Source organism: Rhamphochromis longiceps, linkage group LG19, assembly GCF_057381845.1.
Source record: "Rhamphochromis longiceps isolate RC_006_pf linkage group LG19, R_longiceps_female_GT1.1, whole genome shotgun sequence".
In the NCBI taxonomy this organism is placed as follows: Eukaryota; Metazoa; Chordata; class Actinopteri; order Cichliformes; family Cichlidae; genus Rhamphochromis; species Rhamphochromis longiceps.
This window is the reverse complement of record NC_140575.1, coordinates 21,167,806-21,193,708: the sequence shown is the minus strand read 5'-3', so window position 1 is coordinate 21,193,708 and position 25,903 is coordinate 21,167,806. Positions and strand designations below refer to the sequence as shown.

General features: G+C 40.8%; 2 protein-coding genes across 6 annotated transcripts; one reads left to right on the top strand and one right to left on the bottom strand.

The window, feature by feature from the left end:
• Positions 1 to 1,325: 1,325 nt before the first annotated feature.
• On the bottom strand, positions 1,326 to 25,903 carry smc6 (structural maintenance of chromosomes 6). Of its 5 annotated transcripts, none has more exons than XM_085390878.1 (27): positions 25,885 to 25,903; positions 16,048 to 16,208; positions 15,837 to 15,948; positions 14,265 to 14,370; positions 13,999 to 14,135; positions 13,181 to 13,242; positions 12,989 to 13,069; positions 12,782 to 12,883; positions 12,388 to 12,507; positions 12,196 to 12,291; positions 11,823 to 11,969; positions 11,629 to 11,717; positions 11,384 to 11,554; positions 11,121 to 11,299; positions 9,848 to 10,049; positions 9,630 to 9,744; positions 9,374 to 9,534; positions 9,012 to 9,147; positions 8,171 to 8,251; positions 7,902 to 8,072; positions 7,682 to 7,819; positions 7,409 to 7,554; positions 4,669 to 4,794; positions 4,458 to 4,563; positions 4,204 to 4,356; positions 3,999 to 4,096; positions 1,326 to 3,716 (listed from the first exon to the last, which is right to left on the bottom strand). In XM_085390878.1, exons 2-27 carry the CDS (start codon positions 16,192 to 16,194, stop codon positions 3,629 to 3,631), a joined length of 3,270 nt encoding a protein of 1,089 aa, XP_085247004.1. In that variant the 5' UTR covers positions 16,195 to 16,208; positions 25,885 to 25,903; the 3' UTR covers positions 1,326 to 3,628. The 5 variants fall into 5 exon arrangements, with proteins under 5 accessions (XP_085247004.1, XP_085247003.1, XP_085246999.1 ...); XM_085390877.1 differs by lacking the exon at positions 25,885 to 25,903 and adding an exon at positions 16,942 to 17,079; XM_085390876.1 differs by lacking the exon at positions 25,885 to 25,903 and adding an exon at positions 16,860 to 17,079 and having other exon boundaries at positions 1,327 to 3,716.
• On the top strand, positions 17,484 to 25,542 carry tdrd6b (tudor domain containing 6b). The gene is made up of 4 exons (XM_085391350.1): positions 17,484 to 17,535; positions 19,770 to 24,868; positions 24,963 to 25,034; positions 25,191 to 25,542. Exons 2-3 carry the CDS (start codon positions 19,795 to 19,797, stop codon positions 25,007 to 25,009), a joined length of 5,121 nt encoding a protein of 1,706 aa, XP_085247476.1. The 5' UTR covers positions 17,484 to 17,535; positions 19,770 to 19,794; the 3' UTR covers positions 25,010 to 25,034; positions 25,191 to 25,542.

The following is a 25,903-nucleotide window of genomic DNA, read 5'->3' as shown; positions in this document are numbered from 1 at the left end:
GGTTTCGGGTGAGCTCATTGTGAAACCTGGCCCCACCTTATCATGCTAATTCCTGAGTTTTGTCAAAACTCCTAAACACAAACTTAACAACGTGGTGTATGCTGTACAGTGCAGCGAGGAATGCCCAGACCTCTACATTGGAGAGACCAAACAGCCACTTCACAAGCGCATGGCACAACACAGAAGAGTCACCTCCACGGGACAAGACTCAGCAGTCCATCTGCATCTTAAGGATAAAGGACACTCTTTCGAGGATGCCAATGTTCACATTTTGGACAGAGAGGACAGATGGTTTGAAAGAGGAGTGAAAGAAGCCATCTATGTCCACTGTGAGCGACCATCTTTGAACAGAGGCGGTGGTTTACGACACCAACTGTCTGCCATCTATAATCAAGTTTTGAGTTCCCTCCCCAGACGCCTTAACGCCCACTCACATCCTGGGCCATCTGACCTCAGGAAATCACATGATAGGGTGGGGCCAGGTTTCACAATGAGCCCATGCGAAACTCTGGCTGATTGGGACCCACACCCAGTTTCACACCTTGGCTCAGGCGATTAGAGGATCATCAAGGGGTCCTTTTGTCCCTCTGTGGGGGGTCACTCCCACTAGGTTTTAAATCTGGGACTCCCCACCATTTGACCTTAGAACTGAAGAAGCTTCTCGGATGAGAGGTGAAATGTCTTCAAGCAACTTAAAGAAGTCCAGACGCTTTTCTTTGCAAGCTCCTTTGACTGTCTAAGGTCTTTCACTGGACGGGATCAAAACATTTCCCTCATAAAGAATCCAAGTGGACAAGAGGGGCTCATCTCTTTCATGTATTTTTAGTCTTCTTTGATGTCTAAACATTTGTGCACAAGCATTAGACCTGAACGGTTTCTCCCCAGCGCTGACTTTCTTGGGTTTTTCTTCTATCTAAGCCGCTGTGTTTCAACTACACTGTAATCATCTGTGATGTTGTGTTTGCCCATCACTCCAGCGGATGCCACCTCTGATGTGTGTTACTGCTTGCCACATGATGTAATCAAGGGCAACCTGAAAGAAGAACAGCGACCGGATGCAGCCCTGCCAGATGTTGATGACAATTTTAAAGAAGATACCGTGGCTGGATTCCATCTTTACGTGGCAGCTTGAACACAGGCATTAGCTCTTGAAAACTGGAATAAAAGCTGCTAGAAAACGTTAATAGTGCAGGACACTTCTGGTAGATCTGTGAAATTTTTCACGTTAATGACTAAATCTGAGAACGTGTATGTAAAGTCAAATAATGAACAGAGGAAATCATCATCAGCCACTCGGTGTTTCATTAAAACATTAAAATTACACTCAGACATCTTATCTATTATGGACAAAACATTAACTTTGTACAGTGCATGATTTTTGGCACACAACCTCCTGTGTTGTTTTAAAAGCCTGCATTCATTTGCCATAAAATGATAAAAACATTACATAAAATAAAAAGTTCTCCGAAAACACACAGTAATACTGACATACAGCTGCAAATACGGCTTCATTTAGTCCTCGTTAAAAACGTGGCGTGATCTTCATCTAAGTAACGATAATAGAGAAACACAAAACTAATTATAAAAACAGCCTTTAGTGAACACACTGAGCAATCGCTCAAAGCGCTCGTAGGCTAAAAACGAGCCTTCACATGAGCAACAACAACAGCTGCTTGGACACAGCTGTAAAAATTACAGATTGTTCATAGAAATGAAAGAAAAGAAAGAAGAATCTCAAGAAAGATTGGTTTGTGTGAGCCTTCATGGAGATCAGTGCAACAAAAGAAACAAAAAACACTCCACACAAACATACTCTGGTACATTTCAAGCTTGCAAACGATCACCTGGATGTTTGTCTGTCAGTTTTAAGGTTTTATTATCAGGACACAAAGTAGTTGTGGCTTTAGCAAGTCTTTAAAATCAGGTAAATACAACCTAATCTGACCTACAAAACATGACATATTACACTTTGCCATTAATAATTAAACCAAAACGCAATCTAAGTACACCCTTAATGTTTCCAATGGAATTCAGGGGGTGGGTATGAGCCAGGTGCTGCTAATCAAATGCACTTGACTAAATGATCATCAGCAATTGTGAGCACCTCTATAAAAGCAGACGTTTTATTAGTTTGGAGGTCTGGAGCAGTTAAAACAATGCCAACGAGCACAGATATCAGCAGCTGTCTTAGAAAAGCGGTTGTTGCTGGTCACCTGGAAAAGGTTACGAGGCCATTTCCAAACAACTTGAAGGACACCGTGCTGTAACGACAAAGATTAATGTGGAAAACATTTTACACAGTGCTTAGTCTTGCTAGTAGTGGACTTCCCAGCAAATTCAATTCAATTTTATTTATGTAGTGCCAAATCGCAACAACGGTTGATCAAGGTGCTTAATTCACCCCGGAGCCAGAGCGTTGAGCGTTGCTCAGAGCAAGTGTAAAAAGGAGCTACATCTCAGACTCTACGGGCTTCAGTTAGCGTGTTAAAAGTTAAAGTTCATGACAGCACAATTAGAAAAAGCCTGAACAAGTATGGTTTGTTTCAAATTGTTGCCAGGAGAAAGCCTTTCTCTCTATAAACAACATGGCAGTACGGCTTGGGTTCAAAAAGATGGATCTGACGAAATGCCTTTGAAAGACGAAAACGGAGATGTCTGCCCATAATGCATTGCGCCACGTTTAGTGTAAAGCAAACACAGTATATCAGCACAATGTCAAACATGGTGGCGGAGGGGTGATAACCTGGGCTTGCTTTGCAGCCACAGCGTCGACCACAAACTCCTCTGTATTCCAAAGTATTCTAGAGTCAAATGTGAGGGCATCTGTCCGACAGCTTGGCCTAAACTGGGCCATAAAATAGGACAATGATCCCAAGCACAGCAGCAAATCTACACCAGATGGCTGAAAAAGAAAAAAAATATCAAGGTGTTGCAATGACTCAGTCAAAGTCCAGACCTGAAGGGTGCTGCTTCAGCTATTAGGCGAGCAGGCGCACGTAGGTCTTGCGGTTGAAATGTAGCGGCCGACCTGCGGGCGCTGCATTTTTCTTAAATGAATAATGGCACGGTGTAATATATCATATGTTGCTATTGATCTAATTTTAAAACCATGGACTGATGTTGCTTTGATACCTCAGAGCCTGGCGCCGTATCAAGCACTTCTAAGCAAGCCAACAACAGAACAGCTGATAAAGAAAACTGGGTTTTGTAATGATAAAGGCAGAGTCTCTGTCTTAATCCAAGTGAGATGTTGCGCCTTATCCATAAATGTTAATGCACTGAAACTATTTTGTAGGAAGCAGGGGTCCAAAATGCCTCATCACTCTACAAGTTTCAAGACCAGCTACAGGAAGTGTCTGATGGGAGTTGTTGCTACCCGAGGAGGATCTACAAGTCACAAAATAAATTCAAAAGCACACGTACTCTTTCCGGCTAAAGTAAACAGCTCTTGAGATAGCCTGTTTACTCTAGCCAGCATACCACTGGGGACTTAGGTGAAGCTCACACCACATTTAGAGCAATTAAATGAAGACATCCTGGTAATTCAAAAGGGTTCATAAATGTTTTTTTCTAACTGTATACAGTAATGCCCATTAACATTCATCCACTGATGTCACTGAAGCTCAGTTTAAACATCTTCATCTTCTGTTTGACCCCGGTGTCTTTCTGGAGCCCGCAGCTGGTGGATTTTGATGAGGTCCGACTTGGGTAGATTGCTGAAAAATACGAACCTTTTGATCAGTTGTCAATCATTTTTCACACAGCACAGGTCATTTTTAGAGATTAAAAGGTAAAGATGGATAGCGGGAGGTTTAAAAAGAAGAATATAGGATCTTGAAAAACAGTGAAATCAAAAATACTTACCTGACAAACTGACATAAAATGATTTCAGGAACAATAACAACAACAAAAATCTACAATTGGTCTGCTTGCGCACATCAGCCTCCACAGAGAAAACGTCAAAGGATATCAAGGCTAACATCACACAAATACATTACCTGGTGTTCAGAGGTGTAATGAAGATAAATTGTCGAAGATGCTGCCGCTCTGACAACTCCAGAAGCAGATCCAGACAGATTCTTCGATTGTGCATATCCTGCCGCAGCAAAAGAAAGGGAACTGTTAACTCAAGTGAGTAAAAGCCAAATCCCGTAAGCATTTTCTACTGGTTACGTGCGACTAATGTGTTTTCTGTGCACTCACCATGTAGACGTCAAACTCGTCGAGGCATCTGAAGGGTGACTCGGTGATCTCCCACAGTGAGAGCATGAAACAAACAGTGGAGAAGGAGCGCTCACCACCGGACAGCGACCTCATGTCACTCACACCATCCTCCTCCCTGCCTGGAGGCTTTACCTTCAGTGCCAACAAACTTGAGTGTTACTTATATTAACTGTGCTCCTGGTTTGCTGTAATGTAGCAAACTTTTCTGGCAAACTAGAGAGATAAGCACGTACCATGATAGAGAGCGTCTCGTTGTTGTGGTCAAAAATCATAGATCCACAGCAGTTCATCTTTATTAGGAAGTTATTGAAGTATAACTTACATCTGACAGACAGGGACCTTCAGGAAAAAGAGAAGAAGAACAGTTTTAGCCAAAAGTACAATTTTTCCCACGTCAATGAATCCTTATATTATATTTTTCTACCGTGCAAGATCGTTACTTACCTACGCATTATTTTGTATCTGTTCTGCCTGTCTGACATGATGTTATCCAGACGATCGATGAACCTCCGCAAATCTCTTACTTGGTTGGTTTTCTCTCTGTAGAGAGCGAGGGCCTCGGCGTACTCCCTAATGAGGTCAGAGGGAAGAAATTGGCATAGCCTAAATTCTTCTCAATTCAGCTTTCAGTGTGCACATGTAAAATGAGGGCAGGAGATGATTTAGTGATGGCCAGCAGGCAGATCTGATTAATCCGTACAGGGGAAGAGACAGTCCGAAGGAGATGAGCTGAAACTTAGTGAGCAGGAGCACCTTTTTTATTTCTTGGGAGATGAAATCCAGGGAAAATGATAGGTTAGAATAAAGATGGAAGATGTCTTTGAAGAAGCGTTTAAGTAAATAAGTTTTTGAAAAAATACAGTTGGTCTACAGCAAACTAAGTTAGCTTTTAAATCTGTATGAGTCATGTTTGCTGTGTGAGTAAATTCTACCTTTAAACACTTCAATTTTAAATGTCCAAAACATGTCAGCTTTGCCTCTCCAACTTTCCTGATCGCTCCCATTAAAGATCTTAACATCTTTCAGCTCTGCCGCCCGTCATTTGAATAGTGCAACCCCCTCCAAACTAGATCGCAGGCCTCCTGTAAACACTCCCTTTCACCATTGCTGCCATCCTTCTGTCACAAATCACCCCTGACACTCATCTCCACCCACTCCACTGTGTCTGCACTTTCCTCTTTACCTTGTTTGTGCACTAAACATTGCTTTGGATGATCTCGAGGTATTTAAACAGATCCACCTTCACTACCTTTACTCCCAGCGTCATCTCCATTTCATTCACACACACACATGTATTCTGTCTTGCTTCCTTACTTCCATTCCTCTTCTCTCCAGAGCACACCTCCACTTTTCCAGGATCTCTTCCTCCTGCTCCTTACTCTATAGATCACAGTGTCATCTGCTATCATCATAGTCCGCAGAGACTTCTGCCCGGTCTCATCTGTCAACCCCCACCTTGAATCCATCCGTTACTCCTACTTGAAGTTTATATCTCTATAGTTGCTACAGCTCTGCACATCAACTTTGCTAATGAGTCCTATAAGGGTAATACTACTATACATAATTAAATTAATATTTTTACTGATGCATAAGTGTCTGAGAAGGATTTAACTGTTGCAGCCGGTTGAGACAGAGCTTTCTAAAATATTATCTATATGATAAGGTTGATTTTGATTACAAAAAACCAATATATTCCTTTATCCAGTACAACAGCTAAGTTCCACCAGGTCTAGGTTTTCGATGCCAATAGCGTTCCACTTGTCATAGGTGTCAATAAAACAATTAACACCCATGACACATTCAGAAGTGCTTCTAACACTGCACCCTCTATAAATATGTAAATAAAGGCAAGATAGTGAATACAAAAACACTGTTCGATCTAAAGTAAGACACCACCTTTAAGTGTGGTGACAACAATTATTAGATAACAATAATTATTCAATGTAACGTTGCACCCGATTAATGCAGAGTTATTTCGTCGATGCGTCTGTGGTGGTGCGCCTACGGTCTTTAACACCGGAGGTCGAGAGCGCATGCAGGCGACCGAGGAGTCTATTGTTTACTTCAACAACCCGACTCATATGTAGCAATCTATGATAGTCATCTTTGATTAGCAGAAGCATAAGGGCAAGGAAAACAATAGCAAATCATAACAGTTGCCTGTTTCATACGTCTGGGTTGTTTTCAGCTGTTGTTTTATGTGTAAAAAGGGGTTAAAGTGGATTTGTCAGGTGTAGCACTGCGAAGAAAAAACGCTTAAAAATAAGATAAAAACTTGTACTTTGAGCTCCAATAGATTTGTTTTCTTTGCATACGGCTGTGATCAGCTAACATGTGCCATTGCTGCTCTTTTTGGATTTATCTGAATTCAACAAGATAACAGAGCAGCTTAAATTTGATGTCTGCTACTCTGGATGTAACCGGACATTGACCATGAACAACACAGGCTGCTGTGCACTGCTCCAACATTGCTGCTTTACTGTAAACTTCACCACACTGCTGCAAACTAACCTGAAATGATGTATTAAACGTAATTAATCTTGCGTCTTCCTTACATCTTTCATCATCTCTCATTTCTATTCAGTAAAATTTTCACACGTGAATGTTTCTTTTCTCCCTGGGAGACGCAGCGTCTTTATTTCTCGTGCTGTTTGAAACATTTGAATGTCAACAGCGATAAATGCTACTCTGTTTATATCCTGAACAAATACAAGTAAGCACAGACAGAGCAGGCAGCTAAATACTCAATTGCAGTAACAACAACTTTATTGACATCTGCAGCATGAAGGCATCACACCGATGAGAAGGAAAAAAGGTGGTGCTGAGAGGATATGCTGGCTCAATTAAAGTTCCTGGACCATCGTTCTGGATGGTTCTGGTCTACTTTAACCATGCCTAAGAGTCTATTTAGGTTAGCTAATAAAACAAGTCAGCTCAGGTGAAAATCCTTGGCTGAGTGGGGTGCCAGTTTAGGTCTAGGGGGAAACTGGGATTAATATATATTATAAGTACCTTAAGTCTGTACACAGGTACAGTACCTGATTAGATTACCTACATTCCACCAGTTTTATACATACAGTTTACACATGCACTAACATGATTGATGAATTAGCTCAATAAATATTTGAGTTTTAACTGTTAAAATAATTTCTGCCTCTGTTGCTGAAAGCCTTCAGTTTCTCACCTGACCACCTGCTGCTGCTCGCCGTGGTCGCTTTCATACACTTTGATCTTCTTATTCAGTCGAGTGATTTCTGTGTCGATGCTCTTGGTGTTGCCGACCACGTGCTGCCGTTCCGGACTGATCTCTATAGCCTTTGCCACGTATTCCTGTCGTAACATCACGAGACTTCTGCTTACTTTCTTTGATTGAATTCACCGAATACCGGCTGGCGTGAATAGCTAAACTACAGCTTAACTACACCGTATCATGCTGAAAAAAAAAACAACTTCCTACCTGTAGCTCCTCTTCTCTTTGGGCAAGTTCATTTTTCATGCCTTCAATGTTGTCGTCATGAGCCTTCACTTTGTTTTCTAAGATTTTCAGGTTTCGTTCATGCTTGGCACACTCCGTCTCCAGTTTCAGCTGTTCATCCTGTAGATCAAGAGCACAAAGGTTTGGAAACCTGCACAAAACAACAAGTTGTAGACCTGAAACTGTAAAACCTCTACTGCACCTTAAGGGGCTCTATTTCCTCTAGAATCTGATCAATCCGGTCTCTGACAGATGAGTACTTGGAATCTGAGTCTTCGGCCATTTTTCGCTGCTTGTCGAGTTCTGCCTTTGCTTCTTGAACACTTTGCTTCTCTGCCTCGATTTTCTGCTGATTCTCTTGGGCAACTTCTTCCTGCACAGTTTAAAACATTCAGAAACACTTAACCTGCATAATTCATGGCAGCATTTAGTTTATTACGCAACAGATAAAAATAAAAACTGAAGTATCACCAGTGAGCTGATGTCATTAATTTGCTCCTCACTAGCAGTCACGAGATCAGTTATTGCTGCTTTGACATGATTCACAGAAGCCTGCAACGAAGAGAAAATAAATGTTATCTAATGTTAATTAAAAATCACATTAATCACATCTTTCAGCACTGATTTGCCAGCATTAAACAGCAACTGGAACATAGACTTTACATAAAAGATGGATACATAGTAACTTATGGATTACTGTTTGCAAGACTGGTTTTTCTGTTGTCACCATCTTGAGGTTTTGTTTTTTTTATACTAAACACGCTCAATGCTAACACTGAGCAACTATCTTGGTTAGCAAGGTACATTAGTAAATCACTGTAAAACTGAAAGGGATGCTAACTTGATTTTTAGTGAGGGGAGTAAATAGCCACAATCTTTTTACCTGTTCATGCCTCCAGGGGCTTTCTGAGCTTCTTGCTCGAAAATGACATGCCCAAACTGAATATTGTATTTCTCAGCAATTACAAACTCTGTGTAAACAATCCTGGCATCAAAATAAAGCTAACACTTGTGAGATTTCATCAGAAGTGTAAATATTACAGCAGATGTTACTGTGTCAAAGCTACTGAGGCTGGAACACTAAGAAACTACTTTTTTTTTAGCATATAACCCCTTTAAAAATATGCTTTGGTTCACATTTGACTCCAGAAAATCAGTAATCAACATATTCAGCCCAAACACTGAATTCACTTGTCAGCTCTTTAGCTTTCTGCTTTAATTGGAAGCCAGAAACCACAAAAAGAGGAGACAGACTGCAAATGCAGAAAATGAAAGGAAACCCAAACAGCTTCAGGTGTATCTTTTTACTGACCAGTGTTGTCTTCATGGTCAGGATGGTGTTGTTAAGATTGCTCTCCATATTCACAATGTCTTCGGTGACAGAGTTTACTTGGAGCTGAAACCTGGACAGCTGAGCCTGGTAATTCTCCAGGTCTGAGTCCAGCATACTGGAACAGACAGGATACCACAAACATAACATACCACATCTATGAAGTCACATGAAATTGGGTTTGTTTTTGTTTGTTTGTTTTTTTTTTGGGGGGGGGGGACTGTACTCAGGCACAATTTATACTGCTGTCATTTCCATGTGACATAAAGATCCAGTTTGAGCATTCAACTGGGTGTAAATGTGAAAGACAGTCACTCAAACCTTGAATAGTTTCCAGTGGTTACCTTATTTCAGTCTCAATGTCCCCACCGAGATATCTTGCCATGCTGAAATCAGACGTGTAATAACGGTTTGGATACACCTGATCCCCCTCAACAGTGAAGGCTTCACGGCAGTTTTTAGGTGGACGGCAGTGCTGCATGACCCTCCTCGCTTTATCTTTTTCCTGAGATCAAACAACAACAACAAAATGCAACATCAATCCTAAAGCACCACTCTAGGCAATATCCAGGCATAAGCAGGTCTTAGTAAGACACTTACTTTGATTATAAGGATTGATTCTATCCCTCGCATATCAATCAGACAGTTGATAATCACTGGGCTTGTTGCTGTGATTATGTCCATTACCGATGGGTACTCCGGATGATATGCTTTCCTGTGAAACAGCACAGAGTGAAAACAAAACATGCTTAAAAAAAAACAAAAGTTTCAGAAAAACGTAATAAGAAAAAGAAAAGAAAATCTCACATAATGCCGACCTTCCATGAATGTTGTACGGTTTATCAGAGAAGGGGCTGACGATAATCTGTGGCCTGTTGCCCTTTGGATAAAAGCGAGTCATCAGCTCCTGGAGGACCGCCTCGTCTTTGTAGTTGTCGCAACAGAACGCCTTCACGAAGCTCCGCAGACAGCACTCCACAGCCACAGCTAACGAGGGATCCTTTAAACTGATACATGCCCCTGGGAATAAACACAGACTGTCAGCTTCAATATATCAAAAGTAGAAAGCTTTGAATTATTTAAATGTTAAAGATGTTTATAAAAAAAAATAAAATAAAGGTACAGCGTTTGCTTTTTTGCGTGAAAGAAAAGAACATTAGACATATGTCTGTACAGTAAATACGCAGCTGCAGCTAGAAACTCGTTAGCTTAGTTAGCGTCAAGATGAAAACATGACAAAAACCAATGCACGATAGTGAAAAACTATGATGAAATGTATTGACGCTTTTGTCCGCCAATAAAATGAGATGAAAATGGACGGATCAATCAGAACAAACTAAGTTGTTCAGAAAGGTGGGACAAGTTGGGGAGTGATCCAATCAGAAGTAATCTCCTTGTGCAGTTAGGTCAGATTTGATCTGCCCAGGGGAAACATACAAGTTCTCGCGCTCTCAATTTCTCATGAAAAAGCAACAAAATGTCAACACTTGTGAAGAAGAGAGAAGCAGGACTCGTTTCACATTTGATGTCAAGGAAAATAAGATGCTTCTTAAACCATGTGGGGCAACTCCCTGTCTTTGTGATGTGCTCCATTTAAAGTCTGAAGTCAGAGTTTCCAACTTGTTATCTGTACTGCCACTGTTGTGTGCTTGTGACTTGCCATACAGAGATAATCGAGCACACTATCCATGACTTTTCTTCAGTCATGCTTTCAAGCACAGAAAAACGACCCCTGCACTGTATTATGACTACTAGTGAATGGCTCTACCTCGCTACAAGTTGTCTAAGGAATGCAGGACCTCGTTGCTGTGAGGCAATGACGCTAACAGGGCACGTTTTCTTGATCAGAGAGCTTTAGATGTGATAGCTGACAGATGACTCACTTCTTCCTGTTTCCAGTTTTCAGTCTCTGTTCTAGTCAAACTGGTTATTGGCGCTTGTTTTTAATTTAGTATGCAAACATTAGAGTTTTATCAATCTTCTCATCAAGAACGTTAACAAGCAGATCGTATTGAACTGAAAAGTTAAAAAAAACAAGTCTGAAAATATTTTTATCCAAAAAAAAAACAAAAACCTAAAAATGAGTGTTACCTATTGGACCAACAGGTCTCTTGAGGAAGCGTCCCGTGGCATAAGCCTCGCTAATTGCACTCATCATGTCAGGCACCTGGTCTCCAAAGCGCTTTAGTTTGTTCGATCGACTGGCGAGCAGCTGATTCTTCCTCTTTAGTTTGGACTCATATGAAGCCTGTACGTTCCTTTCCTCCAGTCTGGTAAATACAAAGAGAGCAAGATCATAAACTTTCACTTCCCTGACAATATGTTTACACCAGAGCTGATTTACTTTGTTATACCTCAGCTTGTCCAGTTCTTCCTTCCCTTTGAGAAGCGCCTGATGTTTGTTCTTGATGTCTTGATTCAGGTGCGTGCACTTATTCTCGAGCTCTGCAAGCTGCTCTTTCAGATTACTTAAACTCTTCTGCCGTTTCGTGTATTCCGAGTCTCCCTCACTGTTCAGACTCTTACTGAAACAGAGTAAAAAAAAAAATATTGAAAACAAATACATCAGCTGTATTAACATGAACTCTTACTCCCCTACCTTGCTTTTGCCTTGTTAAGCTTCTCCTGGAGAAGGTTTTGCTCTTGTTCCGACTGTTTCAGCTTGTTTAGAGCTCGAAAATAAACGACCTATTGGAAAAGATTGTGACATTAACATGACTTCAAATATTTCTCTATGCATACAGTAAATAAATAAATGTGCAGATTAACACAGCGCCGTTTGTCAGCGACTACCTCCTGGTCCTTGTGTGCTTTGCTAATGATCTTCATTTCTTCTTTCAACTTAACATTGTCCTCTGATAGAGACTCTTGCTCTTCTCTCAGAGTGTCAATTTTGCTTTTGATGCATTGAAGCTTCTTCTCTAGCTGTATGATCTTCGTCTGAAGATGAGAGAGACAGAAACAGGTTTTTAAAGACAATGCCTGAAAATAATTACCAGCAGGATAGAGCCACTCCACCCCACAACCTCAGGATATCTACTGTAAACACAACCATGCATTATGTGAAGGAAGGACTTTGAGTTTATGCAGAGATGAAGGTCTGAAGTGGTCTGACATTTATAAATAGGGTTGTATATTTAACAGAAAAGAAACACTTGTGACTCACCTGACAGAGCTGAAGGTTATCCTTGGGTTTGTAATTATTTTCTTCCTTTTCAATGTCTTCCTTCAACTGCTTTAAGAGCTGCTCCTTCTCACTCACCTGAAAGAGATAAAAAAAACAAAACACATTTATTAAAAATTGCAAGCTCTATCCAACCAGCAAATGTTGCGTTCAAGCCTCAAGATCAAGTCTTACCAAACACCATACCATCGCCTTCTTCAGATTCTCTAAAACAACCTTCATGTCACTGAAGGATGCAACATTTTCATATCGTTCCTTCTTCTGCAGGAACTCTTGCTTCAGGTCCTTGAGACACTGGACACAAAAGCATTTTAAAATATGTTTGATTTATGTAAAAATCAAACGCTACTCATAGATAAACATATAAGCTGCAACTGGATACAATTAGGGTTCCCAAATAAAAGGCAGAAAATCAAGAGAAACCCCAAAGAAGAAGATGCTTTTAAAACTGTCAGTGTTTAACCAAAAATAAACAATGTAAATAACATTTCTCCAACGTGTATTTGCTTTATAATCTCGCTTGATGTGCAACATCAACGTTCAGCGGTTTGTGTGAGGAATGCCGTACCTCCTCTTGCCTCTCAACCTGCTCCCGCGTGACCATTTTAGTGTGTTTAATGTGGATGTAATCTCTCTTCATCTGCTCGAGCAGAGTTGCTTTCATGAAGAACTACAAACGAAAAAAAGCAGAAAAGAAAGCACTTATCAAAGTGAGCTTCATTGCAGGTGTAACCTTTAAATCTTAACGCTTTTAGCGAACGTGGCGTTACGCTACCTTATACTTGTCTGTTTCACTTTTTGAATGCAGGAACTGCTTGCTCATTTCTTGGCTGAGAATGGATACTGGGTTATCCAGCTGGAATACACAAGCAAATATCCTGTTAAGTCCTTTAATGTGTATGATTGTGCAGGAAGCAGTACAACCTCGGGGCATCTACAGGAAAAAAATTTAAAAAGTAGCAAGTACCTGGATGTTAAAGTGGTCCAAAATGCCCGTTAATTCCTCCTTTTTGTTTGAGACGAGATGTCCTAAAAGAGATAAAATGCAAGTAAAGTGGTTTGAACCTCTGTTGCCCTTTAAAAGAGGTTATAACTTACATGCCACTTATTGGAAAATAATAAGATGGTACTGTACTGTGTTCATAATTCCTTAAATTTGGACAAGATCTCCTACACCACTGGCCGATATCTAGCCCAAAACACGACGGAGCCTCCAGTGTGTTTTCCAGGCTGTAGACACTCACTGTCTACACTCACTTCACTGTGACAGGTTTTTAGCTAATAGCTCTTTGTGAATCTTGTTGGTGCATAAATACTAATTTATGCCTGTTAAACTTGGTTACTTTGGTAAATTTTTGGGTAGATTCAACAGAAGAAATGTGAATAAATTCTGTGATTTTGTGTGAGAATGTAATAATAGTGTTATAATAATGTTAGTGGCTTAACATACAGAAGAACATTCTTCTGAAAATGGTCAGGTACAAGAGTGAACATGCATACTGGCACATGCAATTTAAGTTCCTTTTATTTATAAAATGACATTTACAACATAGGAAAACCAGCGGCTGAAAGCAGTGCCATGCAAATAAAATATATACAAGTTTATAGAGAAAATTCCAGACTGAGAGTAAAGAATGTATACAGCATTAGGAGGTGACAGTGTGGCTGAAGTGTTTGGTCTCCACTCCCAACTGTGTCTGGTTAATCTAAGATTTCCAGAAGGTTTCACAAGACTTGGACCGACTCACAGAAAGTTTTCCAGTCACAGCATCTGTGGAAAGTCACCTGATTTGCTTTTCAGCCTGCAGGTCCGGCATCCATCACTCGAGAGCCGATGTTCAATGGTGATACTGTCGCCGTAAACATCCTTTTTGTAAGCATCTGGCCCTCTGTTTCTCAGCTTTACTGTTATATCTGCAGTACTAGAAACCAGAGTGTATTTTTAACATTGTTTTAGTGACGTGCTAGTAAAGAAATCTGAAGCATTTTTAACACTAAAATAAAGACACACAATTTATTACTGAGGGACGATATTAGGATCTATTACTTACTTTTCATTGGTCTTCACAAAGTCTTTCAGTGACATTCCTCTGTTCGTCACAGTGGCCTTTCCCCCGAGGCCTACAATCAAAGCGGTCAGGATAGCGCTTTTTCCACCTGAGGGATAAAGCAGTTACAAGACAACAAATTAAATCGGTGCATGTAAAGCATCTTACAGACATGCGGTGCTCGGCAGTGCTAGAAAACTATGCAAATGATTGTAAATGATGCATCAACTGAAAAAAAAAGAAAAAAAAAGAAATCAGGGAGCCATCTTTGAATAAACAAATTTTCAGTGAGCTCAGCATTAAACAGTTCCTTACATAAGCTGATACTTCACCTAAAATGATTCAGCCAAGTGAGCAATAAATGATAATCTTGTGAATCCTGCAAAGTATTTTTTCCAGTGAAAGAAATCTAAATGTTTAAAATGTTTTACAGGGGAGTTTGTGTGGCGTTAAGTGACAAAATAACAAAGCTGGAGAGGGATGGATCAAATGTTCTTCTGTAGATAACAAAATTGGGTGTTGTTCATTCACTCTGTATTGTTGATCCACAAAGGGTGACAAGGTTTTGTTCTGGATTTAGGCCTGAAGTCTAAAGATGCCATTCCTTCCTGATATATTAGAAGTCTGTTATATCATTTTAAAAACAAACTCTCGATTTAAGTACGACTGTTCATCATTAACGCAATGCAGAGATGGTCGAGATGATCTGCTGAATTTCAAACCAAGCATCAGAGTGGGGAAGAAAGGTGATTTAAGTGCAACATGAATGTAACGTGGTTGTTGATGTGAGTATTTGAGAAGCTGTTCATCTACTGGGACTTTCCCCACACAATCATCTCTAGAGTTTACTAGAGAAATATCGAGCGAGCGGCAGTTCTCGCGTTGATGTCAGAGGTCAGAGAAGAATAACTGCACTGCTTAAGGCAACAATAACTCAAATAACCACTTGTTACAACCACGGCGTGCAGAAACACATCTCTAAATGCAGAGCATAGCAAGTCTTGTAACTTACAGTAGCAGAAGACCAGACTGGGTCAGCTGAGAACAGGAAACCAAGGCTGGATGGTAGCATCAAAATTTGAATTCAGGCTCTTGGTGGTGTAATGTTGTGGGGACTACTTTTTTTGGCACACTTTGCTTAACTGAGCATTGTTTAAACACCTCAGGCAACCCGAGTTTTGTCGCTAACCATGCCGATCCTTGTATGACCACAGTGTACTCATCTTCAAAAAGCTGCTTCCAGCAAGATAACACAGGATGACAAAAATCCCAAATCCTCTCAGTTGGGTTTCTTGAACATGACGGTGAGTTCGAGGTACTCAAATAGCTTGTACAATCCAAAAGCACCTTTGGAATGTGGTGTAATGAGAGATTCATATCATGGACCTGCAGCAACTGTGCTATCATGTCAACATGGACCAAAGGTGAGAGAAGGTCCAACCCCAAACTAGCATGCTGTAGCTAATAAAGTGGCCAGCAAGTGTTTCTATAGGGAAAAGAAAGCTATACCCAATTAAAATCACATGTCAGACATGACAACATCCAGGTACAATCAAGTGAAGGGAAAGCTCTTACTTCCATTGTGGCCAACTATGAAATTCACGTTTGGCCCAAACTGGAACGGACCAAAAGAATGATGGCACATGAAATTCTTCACAGTGATGCTTTCAATGAGTCCAATGTCACCCTAAGAACACAAGCAGAAAACGATATTTAACCTTTAACGAGCCGGGAGGAGCAAAGACAAAACTTTGTGTGGGTTTTAATGTTGGGGCGAAATACTCACTGTAGAAAACTGAGCGAAGGCCTTGGAACAGATCCCCTGATGACTTGGGTTTGCATCATCTGGCGTATTTTCGATACTCGCAGCTGCGACTTTGCGGCTCTTGAAAGTTGTTGCTTCAGTGATCACTTTGCCTTTTCTCTTACTCATTTTGGAACAAGTCACTGTCAACAGAGTTAACATGACAAAGCAAATGAGATACCATTATTTTTAACTCCCCCTATAGCTCAGCACTGTCAGCTTAAATGAAACTTTCACTCATTTTGCAAACTGATAAGTTTTTAATTCTACTAATGCACAACCAGAACAACTTTTCTCGTTCAGTCTTAATCTATTAAACTGGGCAGATTTGAATGCTTCTATTAATAAGTGTGTCCACCTGCAAAAGCCCTAAATAAGCCATCAGTATTAGTAGTAGTTCCTTGTTTAAATTTGCAATCAGAAGTGTAAATATGTCAGCGAGACATGCAGCAGTTTGGAGACGGCACCAAAAATGTATAGGGAAGCTTACACAGTGGTGAAAACTAATTTCTCATAGAGTCAGCATGTAAAAATAAAGAAATATGCATTTTGACTTGAAGTCAGGAAGCCGCCACCTAAACTAGCAGATTCAGCGGCGATACAAATAGATGATCAGCAGTGCAACATGTAGCTAAGCGTTTTGCTTCCACATGCAACTCTACATAACTACAGGCACCAGCAAGCCGAGCTACGCTGCATCTATAGGTCACAATGAGCTGGATCTGCTATGCCAGCTGCACCAACATGTAAGAGCCTCTGAGCTCAGTGAGAAAACAGTTTCCAAAAGTGCACACCAAAGTCCAGCTCTTTGTCTCACAACCCCCCTGCAGACCTCCGCTAGAGCTCAGCTCTCGTGGATCACGAACAATATAGCACCTTGTTAGAAGTCGCCTACCATCGCTCGATCTCGTGGGAAGCCTTCAAAAATATTATGATCACGGGAAGAGTGTGCGTCGCTTTACGACTTCCTGGTCGTACGGTGTGACTGCGTGGAAAACGAGCCGCTGCCGTGACAGTTGTGGGTGTGATTTCGGTTCTAAACACGGAACACGAAGCGTGCAGCGTGATTGGCTCGGCATCATTGCTCGGCACCCACCTGTGTGCGTGCGTGGCCGTGTGTGTGCGCGCGCGCGCGTTCAAAACAAATGTAACAGTTTTTCCCGTTTTGTTTTTGTTTTGGCTGAAAATAGAAAAGCCGGGGGAGTGAGAGAGGAAGTGGAGGGAGGGACCGGGGCTTTAAATGGTGCTGCATGTGGAGTTAGACTCTATATTTTATTTTATTTTATTAAAAAAACGAAAAGAAAACAACAACAAAAATGCAAACACATTGATCTCCGGGAGGATTTTGTGTCATGGCTCATCGAAGCCTTTAAAAGGCGTGAGTGCACGCCCCCATGTCCTCCTCCTACCGGATCCCAGTTCAGTTTAACGACAGGAACAAGATGAGACGTGTTGCCTGCAGCAGACGTGGTGAGAAAAAAAAATTAAGTTGAAGATCCGTGTAACACATGTGAAAAAGAACGCAAACTAAACTGTGAAGCGACGGGCACTTTTGGTGACAAAAGTCTTAAACTACCCTTAATTTTATTTTGCTTGCAATACGCCAGGAAAAAAAACAGACCTGAGCAATTTATCTTCAGACTTTCTGAAGATTTTTCAAACGTTTTCTTTGGTCACCTCATGTTTTCTTTTCTTTTTTTCTTGATCTATGAGTCATTCAAGCATTAAAAATAGTCCCGTAACTCAAGCTTTGAATCAGTGTTGGTGACATATCATAGACAGCTTAGTAAATAACCAATACTGAATTGTATCTTTAGGCACTTGAGGCTAGTAGACTGTTTATTTTTGCACCAACAAGGTGATTCCCAAAGACCTATTCCCCGAAAACTTAGCATATCTATGCAAAGTCTGCAGTATTTGTTAAAAGATGTTTGTGGTGGCCAAAAACGTTTCAGGCCTAAAACTATCAACAGCAGACAAACAGTGAAGGTTACACATCTAAGCTTTAAGAAAAGAGTGAGGAATCCAAGTTTGACATTTTTGGTTCCAGTGGTTGTACAAAGGAGGTCCAGAGAGAGAGGTACAACAGTGAGTGTCTACAGCCATCTGTAAAACATGTTAAAGCTGCATTTCAGCCAGTGGTGCTGGTGGTCTCTTAGCATCAGATTTTGATCCACAATACAACACCATCTGCGTCTGATTGGCAGCAGCTTTATTTTTAAGCATGACAATGACCCCAAACACAGTGCCAGTGCAGGAAAAGCATACCTGGATAGACATCTTTCACCTGAATAAACTTAAAGTTATATCTTTTAAAAATGTTGGCATGTTCTGCAGATGGACAGTAGATGGCACCGAATGCCAGTGTTGTGAAATTTAAATGATCTGCTTTCTCACCTGATCCTGATTGTGTCTCTCCTCATCAGGCTGCCTGAGCTGTCTTTATGTGTAGTTTTTAATGTGCTAATAATGAGATGGGTCATTAAGTCCTGTGTATGACTGGTGGCGCCAGTGTTCGGCAGCCTCACCTCTGTCAGTGCGCCCCAGGGTGGCTGTGGCTACAATGTAGCTTGCCATCACCAGTGTGTGAATGTGTGTGCGAATGGGTGGATGACTGGTTGTTTAAAGCACTTTGGGGTCCTTAGGGACTAAGTAAAGCTCTATATAAATACAGGCCATTTACCATATAGCTTGTTTGTTTTGTAAATGAACACCACCAGTCTCACTGCAATTCTGTGGCCTGATTGAAGTTAGATTAAATTGCACATTAGTTGTTAGTAGATCACAGTAGGTCAAAAAGAACTCAAACAGCTGCTGCATTTTTTTTTTTTTTGAGTGGTTTAAATGGCACAAATTTGTTTCTCTCTATCATCATATTTGTTTTTGTTCATCTGCTGTTGTCAGTTAAGTGAGCGGTTAAACAGTCCAACAAGTGAATGTTTTTAAGAAACCTGAGACTCCTCTGCAGCCCAAGACATACAGACCTGAATAATAATCCTCTTCTTATAAGAATAAGCAATGAGATAAATGCATAAGTAAAATAGTTGAATGCACATGTGGCCAAATAATCATCTGGTGTGTTTAACAACTTTTCCAGTTACATTAGAAATTACTGCAAAGTCAGTTCAGATTATATACGTTTTGGTTGGTTAATGGTTAGAAAATAACAAAAATTGCTATCTCATGGAAATTATGCAAAGTGTTACTTTGTTTCTCTGCTAACAGTTCTGACATAGATGACTATAACACAAAAATGCATGCACCATCATCAAAATGTAAAAGTTGCATTTTAAAAATAAGGAACTATATCGATCCCACAGTACATGGCGTTGCAGCAGTTGTGAAGTCAGTTCAGTCTTATTTGTATAAAACTGAATATAATTCAAATCTGTATGCTGTTGAACTCACAATAGCATCGCCTTTTCAGTTATTTATATTGGAAGTTTAAGATCCTACAATAATACAGAGAAAACCCCAACAATCAGATGACTGCCTGTGAACAAGCACTTGGCAACAATGGGAAGAAGAACCTTCCACCATAACCAGGCTCGGGGAGGGGCTGCTATCATTAAATGCAGAGTGGTAGTAACCTAGGCCACACTACAGTTTAGTACAATTTAAGTGCCTTTAAAAAAAAATAATGGACTGAAGTTTTTTTTTTTTTTTTCTTAAGTCGTAACACATTTGTCTTTACTATTTTGCAGATATATTTGATGTCTAAGCTTCACGATGTGTTCAATTCCCGGGCTTCCAGCACCAGGAACAGAAATCTCTGTTCTCATCACCAGGGTGAACCTGAAACCCAACTGTGGTCTTGTGGAATTATGGGTAAACATGGATGATGAGAAGAAACACATTTACGAGCAGATGAGAGAGGAAATTCAGACTCCTCACAGGAAGTTTTCTGGATTAGAAGGGAAACCAGGGGATCTCTGTCTGGTCTGCATCAACGAAACCTGGCACAGAGCTCGGATCGTATTGATTGAAAGTCAAACATACAGTCTTTTTCTAATTGATCAGGGGCAGCCCCACATTGCCACAAGTGCAGTTTTAGCATGGGCTCAAAATGACAGCTTTCTCCTGCCTCCTGAAATCGAATGTTGCATACTTGCAAATATCTTGTCCCTTGAGAAAAATTTCCCTCATAGAGCTACAAAGTTTTTGATGTCTCTGCCTGGGAAGAAGTTTAGGGGACTCGTTCAATATGTACTGATGCCGGATAGGACAATTCTCCTTGACATACCAGTTGTTTCGAAGCACATGTGCAAGTCTAGAGTTGCAAAGAAGATCCCAGTGGAGGAATTTAAAAATATTGTACTGAAATGTCTAAATTTGCCCAATGATGAGTCTTCTGAGGCCTTTGATGTAACACAGGAACAGAGCCTGAATGTTAGCAGCCAATTTGCTAAACATAACCAATACTTTTACCCAGAGCTGCTTACTGACATTTTGGAAACGGTTTATGTGACTGAGGTAATTGATCCAGAAAATGTTTTTTGCCAGCTTGTTATTCTTTCAAAAGCAGTGAAGATATTGTCTGAACAGATCCATCAACACTATGAAGAGAGCTCTAGTTTTGGAGAGGAACTTCCGCAGAGCTGTGGGGATCCATGTGCTGCTAAAGGGACAGATGGCAGATGGTACCGCTCATTACTAAAGCAAAACATTGAGACCTGTGATGGTGCTGTAAAAGTTTTTCATGTGGATGAAGGAAAAAATGACTTGGTGCCTGTTGAAGACATCAGGCCACTGGCTGGCAAATTCCTGAGAATGCCAGTTATCACATATCGTTGTTCTCTAAATGGAATAAAAGAAAATGGCAGAGAGTGGACTGCAGTGCAGACAGATTTGTTGAAATCACTCCTGCTGAACAAGACTGTGGTGGTGACGTTTGACCACTATGATGCGACTCAAGATGTCTATAATGTTACACTCTATGCAGCTAATGCTACCTGTGTCAACAGTTCTTTTCTGGAGAAGGCAGACTTTATTCCCCTCTCTAAGCTTGAGCAGGATTTAATTGTCCAGAATGAATCTCTTAACTCATCCATTCTCAGTTTACTTGAAGATGAACAATGCATGAATTTACAGAACAAAGTCCATGTCATTCCTGATGGTATACCGGAGGGAACTGCGCCAAGCTCCAAAAACAAAACGGTCAATGGTGGACAAGAGTGTGCATCTCCTTCTTGTAACGGTGACATTTATATGAAAGCAAGCTCTGAACCTGCAGTAGATTGCAATGGGAATACTGCATCAAGTTTCTGCTCTGAGTTGCAAAGTGCTTGTCATGACAGTGCATTCACTGTAGGAAGTAGTGTCACTGTAAAGGTGTCTTGCATTGAAAGCCTACAGAAGTTCTGGTGTCAAATAACAGAAGATGACGACTCCCTCAGATGCCTTATGCAAGATCTGCAAAATCACTATTCATCCGCCCGCTCTCAGCCACTTATTCAGTCCATCTGCGTTGCCCGTAATCCAGATGATAACATGTGGTACAGAGCAAGGATCGTTGCTAATAGCAATTCACCTGTTGTAGACGTGAGATTTATAGACTATGGTCAAATTCAAAAGGTCCCTCTGCAAGATGTGCACCCCATTGATCCAGCTTTCTTGCGGCTAAGTACTCAGGCTTTCCCATGTTGCTTATTCAGTCTGAAGAGTCCTACTTATCCCGTTACCACTACTTGGAATAGCGATGCCTTAGCAGAGTTTCACAAGTTTGTGGATTTAAGTGTGTCGACAGACAGTAGTTTGAAATGCGTTGTAAAGGCAGTGGAATCTGATGAAGAAGGTCTGCTGCTTAATATGGTAGACATTCAGACTGCATCTGGTAGTGCACGCGAGCTTCTGGATAAGAAATGTGCACAGTCTGAGGCACATCTGCAATCTCCTCCACAAGTCACATCTGATGTGTACAATTACTCCACATATAATATTGAGGTGGGTGGTAAAGAAAATGTGTGGATAACGTCTTCAGAGACTGTCAATCACTTCTACTGCCAACTGGACAGGAATGCTAAATTGTTTGACAAATTGATGGAAAGTGTTGCACAACTCCTTAGTGAGCCGCAGCGCTCAGATCAGACTCTTGGACTCAGTAGCTTGTGCTTTGCAAGGTACACTGATAATGAGTGGAACAGAGGTCAAGTAGTAGAAATAACTCCAAAGCACAAAGTGCACTTTGTGGACTATGGGGATACTCTTGTAGTCAGTGAAACTGATATCTGTCCCTTTCCCACTGAAGCGAGCGTGGCCAGGTCATGTCCAGTGCAAGCTATTCCCCTCGGACTGTTTGATGTCCCTGCAGAATTACCCCAGGAGGTCAACCAGTGGTTTGCAGATCGTGCTGTTGGCCGTAGTTTCACCATTTCCGTGGCAAAAGTGGAAAATGGAAAGCTAATTGTTGAACTGTATGATGGCTCAGTGAGTGTGAATATGAAAGTCAGAGAGAGGATGGCTAAAACTAAACAAAACAAAATGACCGATGTCAATCAGCAGACTGACCAGCACCACTTTAACAGCTTGAACAAAGGCTGTTCAGCACAAGAATCAGTATTGGTGGAGACAGCAGGACAAAATGGAGTCCATGGTAACGATAGGATGTCTGCTGCAGATGATTTAAAGGGGAGTTCAAAATCCACAGCTAATGTCGCTTCACCACGGATTGAGCATGCAACGGTTTTGGATGAAGGAACAAAACCCATAATGCATGTCACTCTTGAAGACAAAACTGTGGCAGAGACTTCTGTTCAGATTTGCCACAGTGACTCAGACACACAGCACTCCAATTCTTGCCTTGAGAAAAACTTGACCATCTGCATGTACAATTGGCCAAATATTTCTCAAAAACGGATTGAGGACGTGTACGCTTCCTGCATTGTTGGACCACATTATTTCTGGTGTCAGTACAACACTGAAGATCTCAACATGATATCAAAGCTTGCTCAGGAAACTGGGCAAATTCAAGATGCAGTTTTTCCTGAGGTACTGGTGCCTGGAAGTCCATGCCTTGCTCTCTTTTCCAGTGACAACCAGTGGTACAGAGCTCAAGTAATTCAAAAGACTAACAGTACTCTCGATGTTCTATTTATTGACTATGGAAATGAGTCTGAAGTTAGCATTAAAGATGTGAGGTCAATACCCCAGCATCTGCTGGAGATTCCTCCTCAGGCATTTCTTTGCTTTCTAGATGGCTTTGAGTGTGAAGGCTCCTGGGACGATGACGTGTATGATGACTTCTACAATCTTGTGGTTGATAAGCCGCTCAAATTGACAGTCATTAATAAGGAAAAGTATTCAGAGATGGCGGTTCCTCAATATGCAGTGAATATTGAATGTGTTAAGATGTTCATCAGTAGCTTAGTGCAGGAAAACAGGAAATCACTGTCAGGAGAAAATTCAGAGAACCAGACTGATCAAGCAGAAAGTTTCTCCCAAGGCATTCAAACTGAGAACAACACAACTCATTTTGATGCTCCCAAAGGAAATGACAATCTTTGCATGTACAAAGAGCCACAGCTTTCCCAAATCGATGCAGAGACTGTATATGCTTCTTGCATTGGGGATCCCTTTTACTTCTGGTGCCAGTATGCCAACACAGAAGGTCTCCGTGAAGTGTCACAGCTTGTTCAGGAAGCAGGAGAGGCACAGAAGGACACGATGCTCCATGAGACTCCCCATCCAGGGAGTCCATGCCTCGCTCTATATTCCAGTGACAACCAATGGTACAGAGCCCAAGTAATTGAGAAAGCGGACAGCACACTGCATGTTTTGTTCATTGACTATGGAAGCGAGTCCGAGATTGACATCAGGAACATCAGATCATTATCCCAGCCTCTGCTGGAAAAGGCTCCTCAGGCCTTTTTGTGCTGCTTAAATGGATTTAAGGAGTCCGAGGGCTCCTGGAATGACTCAGTTTACGATGACTTTTACACTCTTTTGATTAATAAACCACTTAATCTCAGAGTAATCAGCATAGGAAACCACTCAAAGGTTGGTGTTCCTCAGTATCATGTTGAAATTGAGTGTGAAGGAGTGGCTGTGAACACACTAATGCAGAAATACTGGAATCCGGTTACAGAAGAATGTGTTGATGCTGAAAGCCATCAAACAGAAAACCTCCCACAGGGTGGTCAGACTGAACCTGATGTGAAACAAATTTGCGTTGCAGAAGAAAATGTTTTTAAATGCATGTACAAAGAGCCGCGACTTTCCCCCAACGATACAGAGATGGTATATGCATCTTGTATTGTGGGACCACATTTCTTCTGGTGTCAATATGCCAACACAGAGGACCTCTGCAAAGTGTCGCAGCTTGCTCAGGAAGCAGGAGAGGCACAGCAGAAACTGTTCCCTGAGACTCCTGGTCCAGGCAGTCCATGCCTCGCTCTGTATTCCGATGACAACCAATGGTACAGAGCCCAGGTTATTGAGAACGCTGAAACTTCACTGCATGTTGTGTTCATTGACTATGGAAATGAGTCTCAAGTTGACATCGGTGATATAAGATCACTGCCTCAGACTCTGTTGGAGAAGGCTCCTCAGGCCTTTTTGTGCTGCTTAAATGGATTTAAGGAGTCTGAGGAGTCTTGGGATGACACAGTTTATGATGACTTTTTCAACCTTGTGATTAATAAACCACTCAGACTGACAGTAATCAGCATCGGAGACCACTCGGACATCACTGTTCCTCAGTATCACGTTAAAATTGAGTGTGAGGGAGTGAATGTGAACAAACAAATGCACAAATACTGGAAAGGAGTGGCCAGAGATGGTGCCTTGGCAGAAAGTGTGGAATCAGGTTAGTAGACTGCTAGTTAGTGTTACTGAAATGACTGAAAGGTCCTTTGCTAGTTTAGTTTATCTTGACTTTTTTTTTTTTTTTTTTTTCTCAGTATACAAGGATGAAACCAGTGCCAAGGACGAGATTGACGAGGCTTAAAAGCTGTCAAGTGATACGGCAATCGGTACGTTTAATACATAAAGGTCTCTTTTTGATAAATGCTTCTTTTTTTTATGTATTATTAATAGCAACTCACAGATGAATTATCTATCAAAAGTAAATTTCCAGAAATGGAGAATTAATGACAGCACTAAAAAAAATCTTTCTTTGTTTCTTCCAGCTCTGGGGAGCCAAAATGTGTCTGATACGTTGTTTCAATATGAAGTAACAATTTGTCTTATTACATTTTTTATTTTTATATTTGTCCCAATAAAGTGTTTACATAGATTAAAACTGGTTTGTTTATTTATTTTCATGGTTTCTAAACATTTGAACAGATAGTTTTGCAGACTGCATTGGCTGGCAGATTTGCAGCTGCTTAGCATTTGTACTCTGATTAAAAGAACAGTAATGCAGACTTGGAATAAATCTCTACAACCAAATCATCAAGATGAATGTATAAATAAAAGGGATTTAGTCTTAGCTTTTATAGCTTTTAGATTTGTTTGGATTTATTGTTATAACAGGTTATAATATTCTTTACCAGGTCAAGTCTCTAGAAACGCGTACAGAGTCATATTTTTGTTTTTTGACAATCCTTAAAGATGGTTTGATTCCTAGAGCAGTTTTCACTTTTAATCCAAAATGACTTGCATTTGCTTATAATAAAGATTTGAGCATTAACAATTGGTGCTGTTTAATTTTTATTTTTTTTTCTATGGATATTTATTTGGCATTTCATTTATGAAACAACGGTCACTTTAAGGCACTTTATGTCTTAACGTAGAATCTCTGAGTGGAAAACTCAAACTATCAGTGCTGGCTCATGGGGTATTATCTAAGTAATTTTTGAGATTGAAAAAAAAACTCCTTACAGTTTAGAAACTTCTAATG

Bases quoted from the DNA above. Each gene is read 5' to 3' on its own strand.
- smc6 (XM_085390873.1), bottom strand. From the start codon at position 16,227: ATGTTAACTCTGTTGACAGTGACTTGTTCCAAAATGAGTAAGAGAAAA. The intron at 11,718-11,822 runs GTAGTCGCTGAC...CTTTTCCAATAG, and splicing joins AAGCACACAAGGACCAGGAG to GTCGTTTATTTTCGAGCTCT. The intron at 4,795-7,408 runs GTGAGAAACTGA...TGACCTCATTAG, and splicing joins GAGCAGCAGCAGGTGGTCAG to GGAGTACGCCGAGGCCCTCG.
- tdrd6b (XM_085391350.1), top strand. From the start codon at position 19,795: ATGTGTTCAATTCCCGGGCTTCCAGCACCAGGAACAGAAATCTCTGTT. The intron at 24,869-24,962 runs GTTAGTAGACTG...TTTTTTTCTCAG, and splicing joins GGCAGAAAGTGTGGAATCAG to TATACAAGGATGAAACCAGT.